This window comes from Copadichromis virginalis, linkage group LG6 (genome assembly GCF_057382275.1).
Source record: "Copadichromis virginalis isolate Kocher_CV1m ecotype Utaka linkage group LG6, C_Virginalis_male_GT1.1, whole genome shotgun sequence".
Taxonomy (NCBI): Eukaryota; Metazoa; Chordata; class Actinopteri; order Cichliformes; family Cichlidae; genus Copadichromis; species Copadichromis virginalis.
The window spans coordinates 1117972-1137616 of record NC_140623.1 but is presented as its reverse complement, the minus strand read 5'-3'; the positions used below and the strand labels follow the sequence as shown (position 1 = coordinate 1137616).

Below are 19645 nucleotides of genomic sequence, written 5' to 3'. Positions count from 1 at the left end.
ACCATGTGTGTGCATATGTCAGTGTTGATAGATGCTAATGAGATCCTTGTGAGGTGAGCGTTTTGTGATGTGACCTTTAGTGTTGTGGGGAATATGGCTATTTTGTTGGATCACTTGTGAGTGTTGTTGGCCAGGTGATGGCAATAACACTGTGGGGTGCTGAGCCACCCTTGATGTGATCATTGTGTGGCCATAGCTCTCTATTTTGTGGTTGGTCACTAGTGTGCTTGATTTACTGAACTTTTTGGATTAGAGTAACTTGTTGTGGTATAGGGCCACTTGTATGTGACTGTGTGGTGGAGACAACAGATCACTTGTGATTATTTGTTTGCTACTTTGGGTTTTGTGTTGTAGCAGGTCAGGTAATCATTTTGGGTTTGACTGTTGTGCTCCTTTGTGTTGGTCACATGTTACTTTTTGTGTGTTCAGTGTGGCAACTTCAGATCCTCATGTAGGGGCATCCATGCTTAAAGATGCCAAGTTACTTTTGAGGGATCAAGGCTTCAGAGGGACTTTTAATTTGTTTAGGGGTCCTAGAGGAACCTTTTAAGGGAGGAGGTGTTACGTCCCTCTGCAGCTTCTAATCGTCTCAGTGTTTTCAGCTGGTGCTAATTGGCCACACCTAGTCAGGTGTGGATAAAAGCATACCTGAGGCAAGCTTCCCGACAGTGCACTAGTCTTTGCCTTGGTGGCACCAGCCATTTTAGCCAACCTGGTTTTCCATTTTAGGATGAAACCTCTTCTCACCCACACTCTGTTATTCATCTCTGTTTTTATGTTGCGGCTTTTGAGCCGGGTCGTAACACTGAACATAAGTGTAATATTTGCTGTGTAAAGTTTTACAGTTCAGTTACTCATTCATCACCAAGGACAATTTGAAACGCTTACCTTGTATTATTTGCTCCTGTATGAAATGATTGGTAAAAGTACTACGTTGAAAAAAGATCTTACTGTTTTGTTTGGGTGAGTAAAGCAAATGTTCTCAGAATATATCACAATGATCATATGTTCTGCAACAATGATTAACTGGAATGAAAATATGTGCAAATACAATGAACTCATGACATCAGATTTGAAAGAATGACTAGTGGTGTTACAAATGTGATCAAATGTGAGTTTTGTACTGAGAGATTTGAAAATGCACACTTTAGTTGTGAAAATAGTACCAAACCAATTAAAAGAAACTGTAACAGAAACTGTATTTCCAGGTGGATGGAGCATGATAGCTAATAGCCCTTTTCCACTAGTACCTACTTAGCTCGATGTGACTCGACTCTACTTGGTTTCGATCGTTTTGCATTACAATTATAGCAACACGGCCAAAAGTCCTGTAATGTTGTCGAGTTTAAAAAATATTGGGTTTTGTGAAGGAGATGCTCTCGTGACTCATCAAGTGACCCCACTTACTAGCCAATCGGTGGCATCTAGTCTATTGGCATCACATTTTCTGATTGCTTGGAACCCTAGCCACCCAACAGAAAAGCCTGTCGAGACGATCTGAGTAGGTACTGGTCGAAAAGGCAAATTTAGGGCCAATGATGCTTAATTTTGAAGACTCCAAGAAGTATTCTCTTATTTTTCGGTAGTTGAATTTCATTTTCATTTTATTTTTTAAAATATGTGAGCAATAATTTACTAGAATTTGTGCCTTTGCAGTGCAATTAAGGGGGCACCGTTTTAATTTACCCAGCAGAAACTAATGGTCCACTGGAGGATTTTCAGTGGTACAAGCCTTACATTATGCTGTTAGACTGTTATTGTCGTTGAACCCAAGAAAACGTGGTCGCTAAATTCATCTTTTCAGTGCAGCTGTTATGAGTTGGAATTCAGAACCCAACACATGAGGTTGCTTCTGTGTACTGCCAGGTAGCCCCCCTTTCAGACTTGATCATAAATGTTGTTGACACAGACGCGGACAACTGGAGACACATCAGCCCACTGGCCAATCCTGTTATACATCTTTGAAGTCCGGCGCCTTCAATGGTGGACTGTAATGTAAATCTTCATGGACAAGCCCATGCAGTCAGAAAAAAAAGAGGTGTACTGGTATCTGCACAGACCCTCAAGTCCAGTGTCTGATTATGACATTTATATCACACTGACACAAAAAGACTTGTGGCTGCGGATTTGTAGTTGGGGTTGTTGTTTTTTATTGTTTGCTTTTTATTAATATACTGCTGCTTTGCTGTCCTCAGTTATTGCTTTTGTACATTTTGGTCCTAGTTTAAACTCGTCTGTTGATTTTGTTTTAGGTTAGCTGTGATTGAATTCCAGACCTTATTAGAGATAAACATCACATTAAAGGAGCTAATTAAGCCAGGTGCGTTTCCAAGGATGTTGTGTCATCTCAATCATTAAAAGTATAAAAGAGAAATGTAGTTCTCGTGGTGTATGAAGTCCCATTCTGAACCTCTGAAATAACTGTTTTCCTTAATGCCAAAACACGTTTTTTCAAATGGATGTGATAAAGAAGAGTGGGGCTGACTGTGAAAATGCTTGCAAATAACTTATCAATCACAAGTCGTTAGCCAATGAGCATACCACAGATGATCCTTTTAAAGCATCATATGAGCAGAATTCACAAAAGAGATGAATGAAGGACTTAAACACAGTCGAAAAGTGTTTACAGGGGTCAATCGGTCAGAGGTCAGGCGAATCATTTTGCTACTTACATCAAACACCCAAGGTCAAGTCATACACCTCACACATCATTTGTAAATGGCTTGTATTTATATAGCGCTTTACTAGTCCCTAAGGACCCCAAAGCGCTTTACATATCCAGTCATCCACCCATTCACACACAGATGATGGCAAGCTACATTGTAGCCACAGCTGCCCTGGGGCGCACTGACAGAGGCGAGGCTGCCGGACACTGGCGCCACCAGGCCCTCTGACCACCACCAGTAGGCAATGGGTGAAGTGTCTTGCCCAAGGACACAACGACCGAGACTGTCCAAGCCGGGGCTCGAACCGGCAAACTTCCGATTACAAGGCAAACTCCCAACTCTTGAGCCACGATCGCCCCTTATCTTGTAGTATATATCTTGGTTAGGATTAAACATAGACATAAGCAACAACTTGGGTAAAAATTGGGTAAAAATACAACTGCTATTATGTCTCCTGGGGTGCTAAGCGGGGCTCACTGAAACAATTACTTATAAATTTGTGAACACTAGGCTATACAGTGTGATTGCTCTGTACATGGATGCAGAAAATCATATTGCTTTTTCATGACTGTTTCATGTTTTGTTGTGAGACTAGGCTGGTGCCAATGGTGTGTTACAGACTAGGATCATATTCAGCTGGCCATGTACAAACCACAGTTCTATTAGAAATGGAGGGATCCATCAAGCTAAGTTTGAATTGTCAGGATCTTGATGTTGATAAGTCTAAACAAACATCAAACTGGCTTAATTGTCATCAAGAGAAGCTGAAAAAAAAACTGAGGTAGAAGTAGAAAATCAACTGAAGTTTGGAAGAACTCCAAGCATGTCCCCTCCTGCCTTTCTCACTGCAACCCAGGGTGGGCTCTTTCTTTTGTTGGTGAAATGAAAACAGAACAATCTGTACAAGATGCTACGGAGCAGGTTTCACGGGTTGTTTCCAGCCAGCCCTCAAGTGCTTCATTTGGCCCAAGATCTGACCATGACCAATATTCCACACAGAGACTCATGGATACATGAAATAAAGAGTGGCAGCAAAAAATTCTGCTGTTCAGAACAAAGTCATTTCCTGACATGAAAAGAAAACCAGGCAGCTTTTATTGATAAATTACAATCTGTCTAAAACCAACTTTGTGAAAGATTACCGAGTCAACACTAAACTGTACTGCAGATGTAAAAGGCAATTTCAGTTTTCTCTCCTCCCCTCTTCTATTATCACTCTTATGCCTTTCATCATCTCCCATCCTCACCAATTCTTGTCCTTCACATTTTCTCTTCTTTTACTGTCAACTTTAAAAAAAAACCTCTTTCTTTCTCGTCCTGCTTTCCTTCTCACTTCTTTTGCTCCTTTCTCCTGTTAACTCTCTTTCTCCTTAGTCACACCAAGGTGAATGAGACTAATATTAAGAGTCAAGCATACATGCACAGGTCTAATGGCACTTCATTAGGGGCACCTTTTCCACTGAGGGGCCGCAGGAAGAATGGTTAGATGAGAGATGTGGAGAGAGAGAACGAGAGAGAAAGAGGGGCAGTGGGAAAAGCTGAGGTGGCAGTCAGTGTAAATGAAAAAGAAAGGACTGGAAAATATGAAATTGACAGTAAAACAGAACAAATACTGAAGGGGAAATGTCACGGTCCTGAGTCTGTGGACTTAGTGTTTTTCTGTTTGTATTAGTTATCTTTGATTTCATGATGTGTTTTGATTTTCTTGGGTTTGATTTCTGTCGCTAGTATTCCTAACCCCTAGGTCCTGGGCATTTCTTGTGTTCTCCTTCTTAGGTCGTGGTTCTGTGTTACTTCTGTTAGTATACAGTCGTCTCTGTCAGTGTGTTTTTTGTTCTGTCACTGTATCCCCTAGTTTAGTCCACGTCTGTTTAGTTTCCTGTTTTACTTTGAAAGTCTGTGTACTATGTCAATGTGTTGAGTTTTGCCTCCCCTTGTCTTGTCACGTCTGATGAGTCCCAGCTGTGCTCTCCTCCTGTTTCACATTCCCTAATCACCTCAGTATGTATTTAAGCCCTGTGTTTTTCCCTGTCAGTTGTTGCGTCCTCCACGTTTGTTGTGTGTATCCATTGTCGTCTACCTTCAGCATCTCCTGTCTAGTTAGTTTAAGTTGTTGTTTATTTATCGCCAAGGGTGACTCTCCAGCAAATAAAGCTGTCGTTTAAGTTAATGTTTTGTCTCCAAGTCCTGCACGTGGGTCCAGCCACTGACAGCCACACAACTCATCGTGACAGGAAAATATTCCACCTGTAAGTAGTTTTATTATTAGTCACAATTAAGCTCTTCACTTCTTTGTAACTAAAGTAAGTAGCTATCCAGGTTAGGTTAGGGTCATTGGAGCTAAATCTGTATCTCTATCTGGATTTATGGTGAGAGGTAAATCTTCATTGAATCAGTGTTAGAGTCCCTCATTAGTGGCAAAACCAGTTGCCACATGTGGTGTGTGAGGTGTGTGAGTCTTGGTTTCCTGCTCTTTGTTCACTGCGTCGGGCACTAACAGTAATCCTGCGCACACTCAATTAGCAGTCTTGCTGGCAGCTACCCGTAATGACACACACATACTTATGAAAGTAGACATTCTGATTAACATTTTCATCAGTGATTTATGCCCAATTTATATAATGATGCCATCCAGGAAAAGAAATGAACAGACCAGGAGTGTGCTTTTTAAATCTGCAGTGCATGACTGGCTGCCGTGCGTGGCAGGAGACTGGCTCGTTCAGTTGTTTACATTTGACTTGTGAGCGCGCGCACACACACACACACATTTATTTTTCTCTCTCTCCTTTAGACACAAAGACCATCAACTTGAGTCTGACACAGACCTTAACCTGCACTTTCTCACACTCTCTCCCACATACAAGCACACTGAGTTAAGGTTTGTTTTAAGATTTCGTGTTTCTAATTGTGTTTTGGATTCATTAGCAGTGACACAAGGAGACACTTTAAAGAGTGTAGACCATTTTTGTTTGGCTGATTAATACATGATGCAATATTAAATAATGTGTCAAATGATCAGTTTAACCCTTGTATGGTGTTCGGGTCTGTGAGACCCGTTTTCAGTTTTTTTTCAAAAGAACAATTAAACAATGAATTATTTTTTCAACCTGAAATTCATTGGCTTTGGCTTATTTTCTGTGAAGAACATAAATCCGAACTAATTTTCAATGACCTCATACTGTACCTCCCCCCCCACGCATTTACATTACATACAAGGTGTTCGGGTCCACTGGACCCAGGTCTAATAAAAGTGTTGAAAGTGTAGGTCCTGTGTTCCCACACTCTGTCTTCCTCCTTTCTGGTGCTGCTGATAATGTTTTCTTCCCCTCCTGCTCGCGCACAAAGTTGCAACATTGTTGAAAATTCAACAATCAACACTGTCTGCTCTTACATTCCTGCACATTTTACCCTCTTTCTTGAGGGATCCCAATTTTATTTTCTCATACCGTGTCCCACCTGCAAATTAGGGGCATAATACTATAAATAAGACTTTGCCAGTGTGGTTCTTTATCACAACTGATCAAGATGGCAAAAGATTATCTGCTGCGAGGGCCATCCAATTGATTTTGGAAGAGAGAGGGGCTTCGGATGATGATGTTGACAAAGAGGGTTCAGAATATTTCACATTTCTGAAAATTCAGAGTCTGACAGTGACTTTGAAGAAGAGGATGAGGTTGAGCACCATTTAGTAACAAAACAAAGACGAGTACCCCATCTGCAGCCAGCTCCCGGACCAGAACAAGCCCACCAGACAGCAAGTGAAGAAATATGGATGTCAATAACTGGTGAAATTGAATGGTCTTCTTTATCTTTGGGGTTCTTATCCTTGCAGGAGTTTTCAGGTCCAAAGGGGAATCCACAGAATCCCTGTGGGATGCAGAAACCTTTCCGTGCATCAATGTCTCTGGAAAACTTCCACAAAATTTCCAGGATTATCCGTTTTGATAACCGAGACGACAGACCAGGGGCCCGTTCTTCGTACGTCGCTTACTACATCCAAGATCAAATGACACATCCAAGATCAAATCATCGCGCTAACCGTGAGCTCGCTAATCCGGTTCCCCGAACACACCTGCTGTTGACGATTACTACAGCTGGACGCAGGAATGTGACATCACTGGGTGTCGTAAAAGGGGCTACGCATCGATAGTAGAAACATTGATCGGCAACCCGCTGATTGGTCGGCGAAAATGTCCAAGGGGCGTGCTCGGTATTTTCCGGCAGCAGAGCATGAACTCATGAGTGAGGGATTTCAGGAGTTTCAGAGTTTAATTAAAACGCAAGAGAACACTGCAAAGGCTGCAAAAGCAAGGAGAGAGGGCTGGCAGAAAGTTGCTGACAAATCAAACTCGTAGGTAATTTAATAATAATAATAATAATGGATTGGATTTATATAGCGCTTTCCAAGGCACCCAAAGCGCTGTACGATACCACTATTCATTCACTCCCACATTCACACACTGGTGGAGGCAGCTACGGTTGTAGCCAGGCTGCCATATCGCGCCATCGGCCCCTCTGGCCAACACCAGTAGGCGGTAGGGTAGATCTATCATATGACACTATATTGTCCAATATCATATGGCATTATATTATATTATAATATGTTATATTATATCCCCTTTCACATTAGAGCCACAACAGGACCCACAAGAACATGGGAACAAGTAAAAGTGGAATACAGGAGTATTCTACAGAATGGTAATATTTATCTCTTAGATTGCTTTGCGTCTCTTGGCAAGGTAATACTGGCCTGTAATACTCTGTTAGTTTGTTCATAACAGCAACCAAGAAAAGGGCAGAGCAAAAAAAGACAGGTGGTGGTCCTGCACCCCCTCGTCAACAAGTTGGTTAAGTAAATAATACCCTCACGGGAATATCGATATCTCTCTATGAGCACACTGTCGCGCTGAGCTAAAGGATCCTGTCTGTTCCGCAATATACGCTGAATTCTGAGGACTCTCCTTATCAATCTTGCACCTTCCGCAATGGGTTGGTCGCGTATACGGACAGGACATGGCTGCGACAGGCTTCCCAAATCCACCTTCGCTTTTATAGCCGTGGTCTCTCATCTTGATTACACGAAGTAATTTACAATTACTACTCTGAAATATGAATTACATCTGTAATAATCACATACATGTAATAGAATGTTAATAGTACATTTCCCTTTTTTAGGAAATGACCTGTATGTATCTGTGTGACATCAATAAAAGGATCAAGTGCTGCATTATCTTTAGTTACATTGATAATATTTATTTATGGTGAAACAGTGGAAAAATATCGCTGTTGCTTTCGTATAAATGAAGCGGACATACCTGCGTGGCCGCGATCTAATCCTGTTTACATAAAGTAAACCTGCTCCCGAGCAGGTTTACGCTTACGGCTCTGTTGCTATGACAGCAAGTCCCGGATGAGCTTCGGGGAACCGACTGATCCAGGATCACGCGAAATCGTCAACAATCTAATCCGGCTAACCTACTTAGCGAGGTACGAAGAACGGGCCCCAGCTCGACGGCAGAGAGACAAGCTATCTGCTTGGACAGTGTGGGATAAGTGTGTGCACCGCCTCCCCCTGTTTTACAACCCTGGGCCTAATGTCACCATTGATGTGCAGCTGATCCCATTTAGTTGTGAAACATATTGCTTCACGTGTAAATGTGTTGTGTCTTTCCACTCACTCCACTTGATTATAACTGATTTATTTTTTTATAACATTTTATAAAAAAAAAAAAAAAAAAAAAAACCAAAACACGAGAAGCACATTGATTCATAAATGTGATCTAACAAAGGTAAAGGGAAAAAATTAACCATGTTTGCTGTTCATTTGGCTTGTAATTGGGATTAAGCAAACATCTGTTGAGTAATTTAACATAAAATTGTTTGATAGTGTTAATTTGGAAAGCCAAAACTCTAGCGGGTCCACCAGACCCATGAACACTGGCTGAGTAACAAAAATATGAACACCACACAAGGGTTAAGGTATAAGCGGACATTTTAAGTGCATTAATTGCTACATTTAAGTAAATTTCCTAATAGGGAGCGACAGTTTTGACTTTTCAGTGCCATGAAATATTTAATGGACCATCCTGACCTTTATAAGTAATCATGCTGTTTCTCAATTTCTGTTTTTACTTCAGTTGTGTTCTCCATAAAATCACACACAATTCCTTTTAAAGACTTCACAGAGACACTTTTTACAGTGAAATTAGTAAAGAAAGAATTTTTAGACACCTTTAAAAATGAACAGCAATACAAATAAATTATCTTCTTAGTGAGATTTGTTAATTACAGTTGAACTCAAGCACAACAGACATTTTTTTTCATATCAGAAGAAACATGAAAACATTTTTTTTTTTTTTTTTTTTTTTTTTTTTTTTTTTTAACTTGTGTGGTAGCTTATTGGCTTTAATGTACATGCACCGATTCTGCTTATATGTAGCCCCCAGAGATCAGTTTTGAGCCAGGAATCACACTGACTAACTGTACCTAACTGACTGTTTATTTATTTTTGTCAGACAGGTTATTTTTATCATGCTGCCCTTCTTATAAGTTGATCCACTTCACTCTAAGCCCTGGTTATGAAAGCAAGAGCAGGAAAAACACAAGTTTTGTTTTTATGATTTATGACGATAATTTAATCTGGATCAGCACCAGAAAACTCCAAAAACAATCTGTAAGTGTTCAGTAAAGTCCTTCACAAAAACCTCATAAGTGCAGTGTTTTGTCTAGTACCAGCGCACACGTTCCTGTACTCATCGGCATTTCTTCACAGATTTTCCTCTCTATGGCTTTCACACACACTTTCCTCTTCTCAAATAACCATGCTCATCAGGGCCCAAAGGGGCATCCATTTTTCAGTGTTGCCATGACAATCCCAGTGAGGAGGGGTGTTTAGTTTGACTGGTGCAGTCACGTTGATAAATGACCCTCTTATTGCTGGCTGTCGCCCAGGGATTACTGTATACACTCTCTCCCTCTTTTGCTCCCTCACACACACACAATCACGCCGACTCTCTTTCCCCCAGTGGCTAGCTGTCCAGCTGATACACACACTCAGATCACTTTACATACTAATTGGCCGACAAGACCTTTAACAAATAGCTGTCTAATGAGTCGTTCCTCTCCACTGCAGGGCAGGGTCTTCCTGAGTCTACATAACCACGTGATGGGAAGAATGCGGAATAAAGATGCAACTCAGGGGTCAAAAGGTCACATTGGCTATGTATAGAAAGCCTGATTGATTGATTGAAATAAGAGCATGATACCCATTTCAGACAGTGGCACAGGTTAAACCAACAACCCTATTGATCAGATTGCATTAGTGAAGCTGAGTCAGAAGCTGTCCAGGTTATCCCACCTCCAGTAGGAGAGAAAACAATTGGGTTCCTTCCAAAGAAAATAGATGTAAAATGTTGAGTCTGGAAGTCAAAGACTGAAAAACTAAACATCAAAGTGTCTTTGTTTTACTCTGGTTATAGATCCCACCATGAGTATCTATCAGTTTCTGTCCAACACACAATCTCTATGGAAAGTAAAAAACAGTGTGTTCCATATATTATCCAGAGCACCAGTGTCATTTACACATTTATGCATATAAGTATATAAATCACAACAACAGTTGCCTCAACATGCTTTACATTTGAAGATAAAAACTCTACAGCTGCATTCATTTCCACATTACCAAGCTGGAGGCAGAATTTATATTATTACCCATTTCTGCTCATCTAAATGAACCTGTGCCGGCATTCATGGCAATAAAATTATGTGAAAATTTTCAGTTTCACCACTGTGTCAGTTACTCTCACCCTGCAGAGCACCATCTAATATCTCACCATCTCACATAAATAGAAAAATGGGCAAGTGTGTCTACAGGCTCACAGTTTTTTCCAGGCCATTTCTCTTTGACCGAGAGCCCAAGCCCCCATTCCCGATCATAAAGCTATTAGCCTTAGAGGGGAAAACATCCTCCACGCTACAGTAAACCAGAGAGGACCAAGGATAATGTATCTCTCTGCTGGCACCCCTGAAAGTCATCAATTATTCATACACAGGCACTCAACAACCTGAAATAAACACATACACTCACCATATACAAACACATACATGTTCACCAGGCACTGAGACAACCAGTCAATTCATACCTTCAGAGGCGGAGAGAAACAGATTAAGTACCTCCTAATTTATTTGTCCTCACTGCGGCGGAGTTTGTGTTTGCTGATACTGGAGCATTGCTTTGCATCCATGGGTCCACTGTTGAGGTGCATTGTGCTTATTTGCACCAATAATTGCCAAAAAAGGCAGACCACAAACCTGATGTCAGAAATTAATATTTGACTGTACCATAGAGTCATAGCAGAGGCAGTCCATCAAAGGCAAAAACAGGGCTCATTGGTAAAGGTGATAATTTGCACCATGTAGCATTCACACACCGAGACACCGAGCACAAGACGGCATTAGCAAAGATATGCAGCAATATTTTACCAGCAGTCATCATCTACTGCATTAGAAGATAAACCCTACCATGGTGTTTCACAGGCTGTTGTAAAACAGACACTTCTAGACATTTTTATAAACCTAAGAAACCAACAACGAAACCACAATCACTCGAGGAAGGTTTGTACAGCATGTAAGTATGTAAGGGTCGTTATAATTTGGTTTCATCAAAATCAGATCAGTAGGTCAGCCCTGACACTCTATTAAAGCTAAAAATACATACTTTTAATTACAGAGGCCTAAACGATAGATTTGGTCTGAAAATACAGTGCAGATTATGACTTGCAAGCGAGGAGCATAGGACAAATTTTCAGATTTATCAAATTTCTTCCTGTGCTTATTTTTCAGGTGCCTCGATATTGAGCAAATCTGTAAATTTTAATGTGATGTGGGCCAGCACATCATTACCACTGCCTACCATTTGTGCACTGACTGCATTAGACTGAGGTATGTGTGCAGCGCTCAGGAGAACTCTTTATCACTGCTTTCCTTCCACAGTGCATTTGCCCTACTGAAAAGAAACCCACTAAAAAATTAAGACACGATATTATAGTAAATAAAAAGAGAAACAGAAGAAAATGGATTAAAAACAAGTCCCGGGGAAGAGAAGAAGTTTTTTGAAGTTTTACGATACATCCTTTTTGAAAAGATGTAGATTTTTTTTTTTTAAAAAGTTAAACATATAACTGGAAACATGAGATGTGGAGAAATTATGCTGCTGAGCAGCAACTGAATCCTGAAACTCAAGTGGATCAATCATGTGTGCATGTTTTCTGAGGTTAAACAGGCAACAGATGAAGAGAGACACCACAACAGAATATACACTGACACAAACAAGAAATAATATGCAACGCGTACTGTGAAATGCCTCAAAAGAGTGGGCTATACTGATAATTAAATCATCCACTGTAGACCCTGTTCACTCTGAAACTCCATCCTTGTTTTCTCATTTTTGCCCTTTAACAATTATACACGTGAGATCATATTCCTGCAGACACTGATATGTTGACCTATAAAGCAAACCTTTACCCAAACTCATAATTAACATAGATTTAAATAGCTCCTTGTTTATTTAAGTGAAGAGCAGCTATATGCCGTCACTTTGAAGGATTCCCCTCATCCTACTATGTGTCTATACACATTTGGTCCTCGGAGATGCAGTAGAATATAAATGCATATGTACTCACAGCCTCTCAGTGCCTCTGGGGATGTTTTTGGGCACAGTGTGGATCCCCAGGCCATGGCAGTCCACCGTGTTGCTCAGGCAGCTGCAGGGAGTGGGGCACGCCTCTGCACCTCCGTGACCTGCCAACAGCACCGTAACACTCCACGCCAACACCACCTGCATCCAAGATTGAGGAGCCCGGCCTGTGTCCACTGCAATCATCCCACAGCCTCCTGACCCAGCTCCATCCCCTCTTTTTCCAGCAGGCATTCTGCTCTCCTGCGGAGCTCCCCAACACTGCAGAAACCAGCCAACAGATCCTACCCTCTTCCTTCTGCCCGGGATGACTGACCAGTACTACCTCCTTAAAGAAGTGAGAACCAGCAGGAGAGTGTTTAAAGGGGCTGAGACAGCAGCATAGCCAAGTGAAGTTCAGCTCAAACTGAACGACTGCCACTTGATCCTGGAGTGGCCTTTCAGGGAAATAAAGGAGGAGGGAAAAAATACGAGTATGTCCTCTTCTTCTACTTGTCACCAGCTTTAGAGCTCCCTCCAATTGGCTTCTCTTCTTCTACTCTCTCTCTCTCTCTCTCTCTCTCTCTCTCTCTCTCTCTCTCTCTCTCTCTCTCTCTCTCTCATGCAGCTGTACAGTGTGCTCGCCTCTCCCCTCTACTTTTCATTGAGTCATTGTGCACTGAACAGTGAGCCACTAGGAAAAAAAAGAAAAAGAAAGGGGGTGTGGAGGGGGGACTCCCTCACTCCCTCTATCTCACACACACAGAGTAATCATCCATCAAAAGCTTTTACAAATAACAGCAGCAAGACTCCTCCTATGCCCCCCCCCCCCAACTCCACACATACATGCATACGCACACACCAGTACCCAGAGTGACCTCACATCTATTCAGTGGCAGCAGTAGCGGGAGCCGCCACCATCACTGAAGGTGACAGCAGCCTTTCTCTCTCTCTTGCCCTCTCCTTCTTTTTGTCTATCTCGCTCGCCCACATGCGGTCTCCTCCCTTGGGGGAAAAAAAAGAGCCCGAGGCTGCATGAACATGATGAGAAAGGAGAGAGGAAGAGTAAATTGTGATCACCACGAAGCACGAGAAAATATAACCGAAAAGGAGAAACTATTTGTGGAGAGGAAGAACAATAGATGTGACATAAAAGGAGAGGTTGGAAGTTGTACTGCGGATTAATTGGGATATTTTATTTTATTTATTTTGGCCACGGCTCAGTGCCAAGACTGCACACTGAGCTGCAGGAACTTGGGTTGGTTGGGGAAAGTGGGGGGGGGGGGGGGGGGTGAGACTGGCATAACTGGAATGCCATAAGCTGCCAGAGCTTACTCAGAAGTCTATTATGAATTCACTGGCAAGGCTTTGAAATTCAAATGGAGCCTGGCAGAGTTTTTTTCCCCAGTCTCCACAGAAACCCTGGCTTCAGCTTTTTGTGATCACCATACTACCAAGGAAAAAAGGAGCGGGGGAAAAAAAGCTATCAGGGATACCGTGAAGAAAAACCACTTACAGCTGGAAATCTACAGTAAAACCAGTGACAAGGTGTTAAATCCACAAGGAAACAGTGTTTGCTCATTTATTGATTTGTTCTTCTAAGTTATGAATTATTTAGGTCTTCAGTTTAACAGTAAAATAAACCCCAGATTTCTACAGCAAAAAATAAATAAAAAATGTTAAAAAGGAGAAGAAGAAGTTGTTGTTAAATGTAATATTCTGCCAATCAGCTGTATTATAAGTTAGTCTTAAATGGTTTTCAGGCACAGAATTATTGGTGCATTATAAGAAGAAAAAATCTGTTCTTTGGCTTGTATCCCTTCTTAAATGTATTCCTGATTCACACTGTTTTATACAACAGTTTTGTGGAGTGTAGTCAGAGCTTCTCTCAGAGATAGATCTGGTTTGTTATTACTTTTCAGTGTGACTGCTAACACCCGGAGGGCACAGTTTACCCAGCTTTTTATTTACCACTATACATGAGTGATTATTGCTCGTGGCCTCACTTTGTCTTCTCCTGGCAGACTCGGAGTGACGGGTTAATTTAACCCGCTGCACTTCAGAAGTGATGGAAAACAAATTGGCCACAGGCAGAGGCCGGCTGCTTCCTTTGTGCAACTGAATTGAATGACTCATTTGGCCATATTCGGTAACAAAGAGAGGGAGACAAGATGTTGACATCTCGAGGGGGTGGTCCCCCTTATTTCTAGGGTCATAATAGCTGTCTGAGGCAGGGGTGGGTGTCGAGGCAGGGAGGGAGCTTTTACTGCAGACGCGTCTGAATTGATTTCTGGAAGTAAAGAGCAGATGCTTTTGTCTCAAAGGCATCAATTCCCAAAAGCGCTAGTGTTTTTCCCTACATGTAATGCAATTTGTCAATAAAAGTTTTAATCCTGAAAACAAGGGAAGACTTAAATGTTGAAGAAATTAGTTTGCCCATTAAATTGTTTGGTAAATCTGATAAATTAGAGAACACATACTGCACAAACATTGGAAATCTAAATCAATGTATGAATATGTGGTGGTATAAATGATGCAGTCCCCAAAACATTCACATAAAACTCACAGGTGAAGCAACATCAGCTATTTCATTACAACGTGATGTTCAGGTGGGTCAACAAAACTGCTCAGAAATGACAGGAAACAAAGGCAAATTTCCCCGAATCTATGTCTTGATGCATGCTCAGTCATCCAGCGAAGCAAATCCCAAAAGGTTGATTCTGCTCATCTGGACGTAGCGTTTTCAGTGGGAGAAACATTTCATCACTCATCCAAGTGACTTCTTCAGTCTCATGTAAATGGTTGGGAAAACCATTTACGTGAAAAGGGAAAGACCATCTCTGAAGCGAGGAAGTGGCCTAAGGGTGCATCTTTTGCCATCTTACAATGCTGTGATTGCAGCCATTCCCCAACTTTCTGTGAATGGTACTCATGGCCATGGAGCAATGGTCTTTGATCAGTGGTTGTTGATCAATGGTCATGACAATTTGCATATTAATGATCAAGGAACTGACCTCACAGCCCATTGTTCATTTAGTGGTCTAGCTTCAGTCATTTTGCAAATATACTGTTTATAAGATTGGGGAAACCTGCAGTCAGCTGAGACTAAAGAAGTCACCTGGATGAGTGACGAAACGTTTCTCCCACTGAAACCGTCCAGATGACCAGAATCTAGTTCGACTGAGCCAAAAGATACACTGCCAAAGTCCTGGTGTCAGGAAACAGGACAGGACCCCCAGCAGTCCCATATCCAAACTGTGTGGACTGCACATCAGGGACATGAACAACATAGGCAGGCGGTCGTGATATTCTGACTCATCTGTGTGCAGGACTAAAGGAGCACACTGCGCAGTTAACGAAATACATGCAAACAGGAAATCCTTCTACTATAAAACTGCATTAAAACATCTTTTGAAGATGGCACTGAGAATTTTGTATTTCAATTTGTCGTAATCTTCAATCACAAATCTGTATTTGTAATTAATAGAATAATTACTGCAGGTATAAGCTTGGTTAGTTTTCCATACTAACATTTTGTTTAGTTCATCTTATGTTAAAGGGCAATCTCATGGGAAATATGGGTTTACGTTTACTTCTTGATAACAACAACTGATTACCGAGTACGCTGAGGGCAGGAAGTGAAATATACTAGGTAATACTGCCATGAAAAAACTGTTCATGGCAACAGTGAACAATATGTAACAAGCTAAAGTGTATTTGTATGTAGAAAAAAACTTAACTGGCTCATGAGTCCTTCCAAGACACAAGAAGCTATTATAATGTCATTAATCTGAAAACATAATTGGAGACAGACATCTGCATTATTCAACAGCACCCTTCAGTGGGTAAATACTGTCACTGCATTTAAGGGTGCTGTGTGTTTGCTGCTGGGCAACGAAGGCTTCAATTTCAGATTCATTCCAGCCTGAAACTGAAACACTAATTGAAACATTAACTCAGACAAGTTTTCTGTAGAAAACAGAGGTTTTAATGCAAAGTGGATAATCCACCAAGGAACCCACTGTACACGCTGAGCTTATTTTACACTAAAATACGAAAACAATCAGGTTACCACAGTTTACACCACATGATACAACAATAGTCATGGATTAGTTAGCGCTTGGACAACTGAGAAAACTTAACCCAATAATGAATTCAGTAGGAAAAGGTAACCTGTTACCATGTGTGTGTGTGTGTTTGCCCCCACCCCATTACAAAGGAATAAGGTGCACACGAACTTCTGGAGTAAAAACTAAAGCTCCACCCACTTTAGTAAAACCTGGATTTATCAGTGTTCCAGCTTTCTCACAGCACACAAAGAACTCATCAGTGACCATGCACCGCAAGCAAGCAGTCAACTAAATGTTTCACATGTATTATCTTTTTTTTTCTTTTTTTTCTTTCTTCTTCTCTTTTTTTTTTCTTGTCTTTTTTTTTTCATACATTCTTCTTTCACACACATATACTTTCACTCTCACATAGTTTTATTTTAATTTTTATATTTAGATATTTTTATTCTCATGTTTACACATATTTAACACACACATTGCAATATTGTGCTCTCTTATACATGTATTTTAATGTACATATTTACAAATTTTCACTCTAACATACATGCATTTTTTTATGCAGTCCTACATTTTCCTCTCATTTACATGCAAAACATTCAATATGCATTTAATCTCACAAATAATATATGTATGTAAGAAGAGAATGCATACATGTCTGAAGAAAATATATGTATGCAAGAGAATAATGTATGTGAATGAAAGAGTATAGTGGAAACGGAAGGCTGGGTGTCTGTACTGCTGTGATTGCTGCGAAGCACACGCGGGTCACTTTCAAGTGTCTGACAGATGGAGGGGGGACTATTCTGAGCGCACGTAAAAAAAATTTGAGCGCAAGTAAAAAAAAGTTTGCAGGTGCAAGTGTTGCATTTTGAGGAGAAATTTATTTTGAGCGAAGAAAAGCTGAATTTGAGTGAACAAAATTCATTGCTGCGTGCAAAAAATGTATTTCAGTGTTTGCTATTATCCATACACACACACAATAGCAGCCCCTCTCGCTCAGTTTTTGTATTTTTTATTTTTTTTTTGGCCTGTCCCGTTTGGCTCTTTTGCCCTCAGAATTGTTGTCTAAAGGCAAAGAAAGATGCCCAACGGATTTACTTTACCAAACTGACCATCCCAGCCTTGCCGTAATGGTCCATTTGATTCACCTTTTATTGTTTATTTTATTTTCACTTACTGAATACGGGACAGACTTGACTGGGGGAAAGAAGGGGAGAAAGAAAGAGGGAAAGAGAAACAGCTGAGAAGAGGGACGGGGGAGAAGGGCAAAAGACAAAAACCAACAGAACGGGCAGAGAAAAAAAATGCATATATCAATCACCTGGGTCACCTGCTGAGAAAGAAAAAAGAAAGCAAGCAGAAGAGAACAAGAGTAATAGAATAAACAACATCACAATGATATATGGGAATATGACAGTAAATACTAAATGTTAAACATTATTGTGCAGCACATAAGATCAACAGAACACAGTGTGCTTTGAGGTAGGAGCCAAAAAGGGTGTAGTTTGTGGGTGTGATCACCCGTGTGTACACCTGTGAGCATGGACGCGCTTGTTTTTTGTTTTTTAAAAGGTTCCTTCATGTAATAATCTGCTAGAGGGTGTGGGGGGGCCACAGCCCCGTCCTCCAGGGCATGAAGCAGGTGTGGAGGAGATCAAAACTCCAGACATCCAGAGGCCCCCAGAACACAAGAGACCAAGGAAGACCAACAGAGGGGCAGCCGCGCCACTGTCCCAGAAAGAGCTGAGGAGAGTCCCAGATGAGGGCTCACTCAGCAGCCGCGGAGCAGAAGCCAGGGGGAGTTGCAGTGACGCGCCCATGAGCTCCGCCGGCAGCCTGCTGCGCCTGAGTGACCGAGCCCCAGGCCAAGAGGCCGGGGGCACCCCACCTCCGAAGTGGCCCGAGCGAGCCCCAGGCTCCAGGCCCCGATAAACGGCCGCCAAGGAGTGAGCCGGTGTGTACCTGGACGCCCATCCCCGGACACAAAGAACCACCAACGCACCGATGTCTGAGGGAGTCCGCCACTGGCAGGGGAAGTGGTGGTAGGGGGAGATAGGCCTCCAAACCTTGGAGGGCCTGAGATGTCCCCAGAGAGGTGGCGCCTGACACCCAACCTGACATATAGACACAGACATACAGGCACACACAGATACAAACATCCATTCCCACCCTCATGCTCTCATATGCACTTACTCCACACTCAACCAACGTGGAGACAGACCTAAAGAGACGTTGTACACACGATCACACTCCCTAAGCGTACTCTACAAACCGGGTCTAGGTGCCCCCGCCCCTGGAGGGGGGAACTGCACCCAGACCCAGGTGGTGTTTCCCTTTTCCCTGCGGTGGGGGGAGGCAGACCGCCCCAACTCCGCAGCAGCAGGAAGGCTCCACACTCCAGACCGCAGTCGGACGGCCAACTCCTCCTCCTAGCCCCCCTGCTCCAGCAGGTCGCAGAGAATGGGGGTGAGAGAAGACTCCAAACCTCCCTCCACCCGCTCATTGTAGTGTTGATGCATGTGTGTTTTAAGGTGCATTTAAAACCCAGGAGGGCTTGGAGCTACCTGCCAGAGAGCAGCAGGTAAGCGCATGGTCCCTCCTGCTAGCCCTCAATGTCTATGTGTATTTAAAATTGAGAGGTGGGCAACGATGCCAGGGGTGGGGTGTACACCCTGATGGTACTTTGGACTCCGTGTATCGTGCCCACCCCCAAGATCCTATATGTATGTGTAATGAGAGTGTGAGTAATGTGAATGTCTAAGTTGTGGGATAAAATTGAGGCAGAGGCAGCCAGAAGGGGACAGGGGGGTAGCCTCCTCTGCACCCTGGTGACATACCCCTACTCCAAGGCCCTGCATGTGTGGGTGGTTGTGGTGGAGCGGGAAGAGGGAGGCAGCTGGAGATGGGGAGGGAAGGAAGGGAGGGGCAAGTGACCCCTCCCTGGGGCCAGCTCCCCCGCTGACCCCAGTAGGCACCCCCACACTCCGCGACCCGCCAGGGAAAGGGGGCCCAGGCCCATCCAGACCGGGGCCCAGTGCAGCAGCGCCGCCCGGCCCCACAGAGCCCGGGACAGTCCACCCAACCCCACCACAGAGAAAACTGCACCTACCCCACCATCCACTCATCTTCCAGACTACATAAGACAATAAACACCCAGGCTGAGATCTTCCTCCACCTCTCCTGTATCTCCCCCTCCTGCAGAGGGAGCTCCTGAGGAGAGGAAAGCTCCTGCAAGA

At 42.6% G+C, this 19645-nt stretch overlaps 1 protein-coding gene across 2 annotated transcripts in view; it reads right to left on the bottom strand.

Annotated features, from left to right (window-relative positions):
* Positions 1-12837, bottom strand: part of slit1b (slit homolog 1b (Drosophila)) — an 82425-nt gene extending 69588 nt beyond the window's left edge. For both annotated transcript variants that reach the window (XM_085458164.1, XM_085458163.1), the window contains exon 1: positions 12347-12837. In XM_085458164.1, the coding sequence (XP_085314290.1) occupies positions 12347-12594 (248 nt within the window). In that variant the 5' untranslated portion in view covers positions 12595-12837. The remainder of the gene's footprint in view (positions 1-12346) is intronic.
* Between the last annotated feature and the right edge of the window lie 6808 nt (positions 12838-19645).